A 3,837-nucleotide genomic window follows, 5' to 3' on the forward strand; every position below is an offset into this window, starting at 1 on the left:
TCTTATATTTAAAAATCTTATATTTAAAAATAATTATTATTATTATAATAATTATTTTTACTCATGCATTCATGTTTATGCAGCATTTTAACTGTTGACTTTTTGTATCGTGCTGCAACAAATTATTATTTTCATTTTGGATTAAAACAGTAAGAAATGTCCTTATTACCCAGAGCTGATAAGTGAAACTTTAAAATGATTAAGTTTACTATGATTTAAGACAAAGAAAAGCAGCACCTTGTCATATTTTAGAAGCTGAAACCATGAAATGTTTAACATTTTGCATGAAAAATAGTCAGATAAATAGATTACTCATTTAAGCTAAAATTATGTCCTTCTGTACAGTTTAATTTTTGTGATGCATTACAATTTAGAGATTTTTGTACATTATACAGATACCTCAAATGTGTACTTAAGTACTGTAGTAAATATACGGTCCACCACAGGAGTTGGAGTGAGTTTGAATAACAGCTTCTAATGAAATAAAAGATCAAACCTGAGGAGGAAACAGAGCAGACAATTGGGACAGTGTCTGTCTGTCTGTCTGTCTGTCTGTCTGTCTGTGCTCTGGTCTTTGCTACCCCCTGTTGGATCTTCATGGTGTTACAGTAGATGCAGAAGAGGACTAAAGAGGAAGAACCAAGTCACTCCTCCAGATAATCAAACTATAATCTTAATGAGCCATTCTGTTCTCCTCAGTTGACCTTGGACCACACACACACACACACACACACACACACACACACCTCATTTTGTCTTTACTGTCTGATTGTCTGTCTGCAGTTCAGCTTCCCATTTGTAGAGACGCACACCGTGTCAGCTGTGAAGATCTCTCCACGCTCACTGATTGGCTGGTTGGAGGAAGAGAGCGAGGAAGAGGGCGAGTCCAAAACCTCGCCCATCATCCATTCAAAGGGAGCCACATTCCCCTGGAACATTGACGGAGAGCTGGTGGAAATTGCTAACGAAGTGCTCATCAGGTAAAAACTTAATAACAATATTTATTAATAAATTATATTTTTAACTGTGCATCTTTACGCTGAGTGAAATGGGGCTGCTGCTAATTATAAATGAAATAATTGATTAAATTATACTTTCGGCCTTTAGAATGTCAGATAAAAGTGATTTCTGAAAACGTTCAAAGTGATGTCTTCAGATTTCTATCTATCCATTAAAGCTAAAGAGTCAATTAAAAAGTAATTAATAAGCTGTATAATACCAGCTATTCATGCATTAAATAATCACTGTAGATCATATTAAAGGTGTGTGTGTGTGTTTAGGGTCCACCCACGGCTCATCACTCTGTACGGGGAGGAAGTGGACGAGGCCGAGTCGACCGTCTCCTGCAGCTGCATCTGAGTCCAGCAGATGATGCCCAACGGCGCCCTCTCTATGTCATTACTGTTTCCATCGCGATGTGAACTAATTGAGAAGTTTCATTCAAAGTAGCAAAACACCTATAGTAGTGACAGAGCTCTGCAGCTTCCTGTTTACAACATGAACGTTAAAGCTGCATTGATGGATTTTCTTCTTTTGATTGATTACTGCAGCTTTAATGAGCTATAAGTTAACTCGTGTAAGCTACCTTTAACTCCAAACTACTGTGCTTTATAAACATTTATCACTTCTAGACCTGATTTGTTGAGGAAACAGTTTTTTAAATTCAAAATAATGTTTACATTTTACTATATCTTAACTACCAATACTTTTCAGATGACTTGATTTTATTCTAATTTGTGTTGCCAATTTTATTTTTTATTGCAATTTTCATTTTGTTTGATCTGGTCCAGTTTCTGGTTCTACTGCAGAGGGCAATGATGAATATTCATTACATGTGAGCTAAAAATAGTGAATTGAATCCAACACTGTTAGGAAAAGAGATCTTTTCATTAGTACTGTGTGTATTGATTCTCGTTTTAATAGTGTTACGTTGGTGATAGTCAAGCAGCTTTCTTTATAGATGAGCAGATCCAGACTGGATAAGCCCAAAGTGTCCAAATTTTTATATAAATATGACAGAGCTGATTTTATTTGGAAGCTTTTTAAAGTTTTTTTTTTTTAGTGAGATAATGCAGATCTTTAGAGTAACCGGTGTAATCATGAGAAAAATCAAGGTGTTATTTAAATAGAAAATCCTTCATTTTAATAAAAAAGTGTTGATAAAACAGTGAGACTCTCCAGTGCAGAACAACTTTACATAAACCACAAAATCTAATGTATTAAAATATTAAAACATCTCTCTGTGTGATGTGCATTGATACTAAATAGATAAACAGAATGGAGGATAGGAGCTGTTTTAAATGTCTGCATTCATAAAATACAGACCGTTGAGACAGTGCTTTTGAATATTTAAAAATGTCTTCAAGTAATGTTCCATCATTCAACACTGTGGCTCTGATGGCTCTGTTATGCATCAAGTTGCATTTTGAACTGCATTTTCACACTGATAGTTTAGTCCGAATCCAGGAGCCATTCATTAAAGAATTGGGTGACAATGAAGCTTTTTACAAACCCAGGTGTCAACCGAGAAACTACATTGGCTCACCCGAGCCAGGTGGTCCAAGATCAGTTCCAGTGAAACTTGTACGTATGCACTCTTTTTTTACTTACATTTAATTTGTTACGTACAGCATCTTTAAATATCTTAAGAATTGCTCATTAAATTAAATGCATTGCCTTAAACGCAAAAGTATTCACGGTTCACCAAAGTTGAGCTCAACGCTGAAACATTTCAGAGATTTACTTTGTTGCCTACGAGCAATTCCTGATCATGCGACTCCATTAAAATAAGAGGATTCTGCAATGAAATTTCACCGACTGTGTCTAGTGAAAACCACTGTGATGGCATTCGGCATCCATTTCAACACACATAAAAGCCCTGTACCAGAACATCCCAGCAGCAATAATTTGACTACTACTTCTGTCTGGACAGCTACCGGTGTTTGTGCTCTGTGTCCCCAGTGCTTAAACCGTCAAGCAGGAAAACAAAATTGTAGAAGGATGATGGATACAGACAAAAGGGAAGATTTCCCGAGAGTGATGTGCTAATAAGAGACTAGGCTTCCATCCCCTGAGATCAAAGGTAATCAGAAATTCACTTCCTTTAGTTTGTTTCCTCTTGAAAGAGTCAATAACTATCACAGGTGATGAAACATCCCATGAAGTTCCAAGGCCTTCTAATTGGTCCATATTTGATCGGTTCAGGTTCACTTCCCGTTTCATTAATCTTCCATCCATCGGTGCAGTCTTTTTCAAATCTTTGAACAAGTCTGTATATGTGAAGGCACATTTGGCCAAATAGTTTAAAAGGCATGGTCAGATTCAGTTGTCTTCAGGAGGCGTTCACTCGAGACATTTTGTCATTCAGAGCACTCACGTCAGGTCTGTTTTGAAACCATCTGAATCAGCCTGGACAGATTTCACTGGCCGTTGACATTCAACAGCAGTAGTTTTCTACTGTTTTGGACTATATGGGTTGCCATATTTTCATACACAGCACCCCATTCATCCGTTGACACACATGTCTCATTGACACTGTTGCACAGTCGCAATGTGAACTCCATCCTATGATTAGAGGTTTTGGCCAGCTGTGACAGTCGTGGTTAGGCGGTGCTTTGTCTTTTGTCATGTTTAGGAACATAGTCCCAGCTATCTCTCTTGAACTCCTCCTCCTCCTCTTTCTGGAACTCCCTCTTAAAGAAGCCAGCCTGAGAGACACACAGGTAGACATACAAGTTGACAGACAGACAAGTAGAGACAGGGACATTCAGTTAAAAAAAAAAAGGATGGTGGTGCTGCTTCAACCACTGTTATTATATACACATATATACACACACA

The 3,837-nt window shown here is 37.4% G+C and overlaps 2 protein-coding genes across 3 annotated transcripts in view; one reads left to right on the forward strand and one right to left on the reverse strand.

The window, feature by feature from the left end:
- Positions 1–2,237, forward strand: part of cerkl (ceramide kinase-like) — a 26,685-nt gene extending 24,448 nt beyond the window's left edge. Inside the window, exons 13-14 of the mRNA XM_034884982.1 lie at positions 784–980; positions 1,281–2,237. Coding sequence (XP_034740873.1) covers positions 784–980; positions 1,281–1,359 — 276 coding nt within the window. The 3' untranslated portion in view covers positions 1,360–2,237. The remainder of the gene's footprint in view (positions 1–783; positions 981–1,280) is intronic.
- A 594-nt stretch (positions 2,238–2,831) lies between these two features.
- Positions 2,832–3,837, reverse strand: part of itga4 (integrin alpha 4) — a 21,492-nt gene continuing 20,486 nt past the window's right edge. For both annotated transcript variants that reach the window (XM_034884981.1, XM_034884980.1), the window contains exon 29: positions 2,832–3,707. In XM_034884981.1, coding sequence (XP_034740872.1) covers positions 3,603–3,707 — 105 coding nt within the window. In that variant the 3' untranslated portion in view covers positions 2,832–3,602. The remainder of the gene's footprint in view (positions 3,708–3,837) is intronic.

This window comes from Etheostoma cragini, chromosome 11, assembly GCF_013103735.1.
Source record: "Etheostoma cragini isolate CJK2018 chromosome 11, CSU_Ecrag_1.0, whole genome shotgun sequence".
In the NCBI taxonomy this organism is placed as follows: domain Eukaryota; kingdom Metazoa; phylum Chordata; class Actinopteri; order Perciformes; family Percidae; genus Etheostoma; species Etheostoma cragini.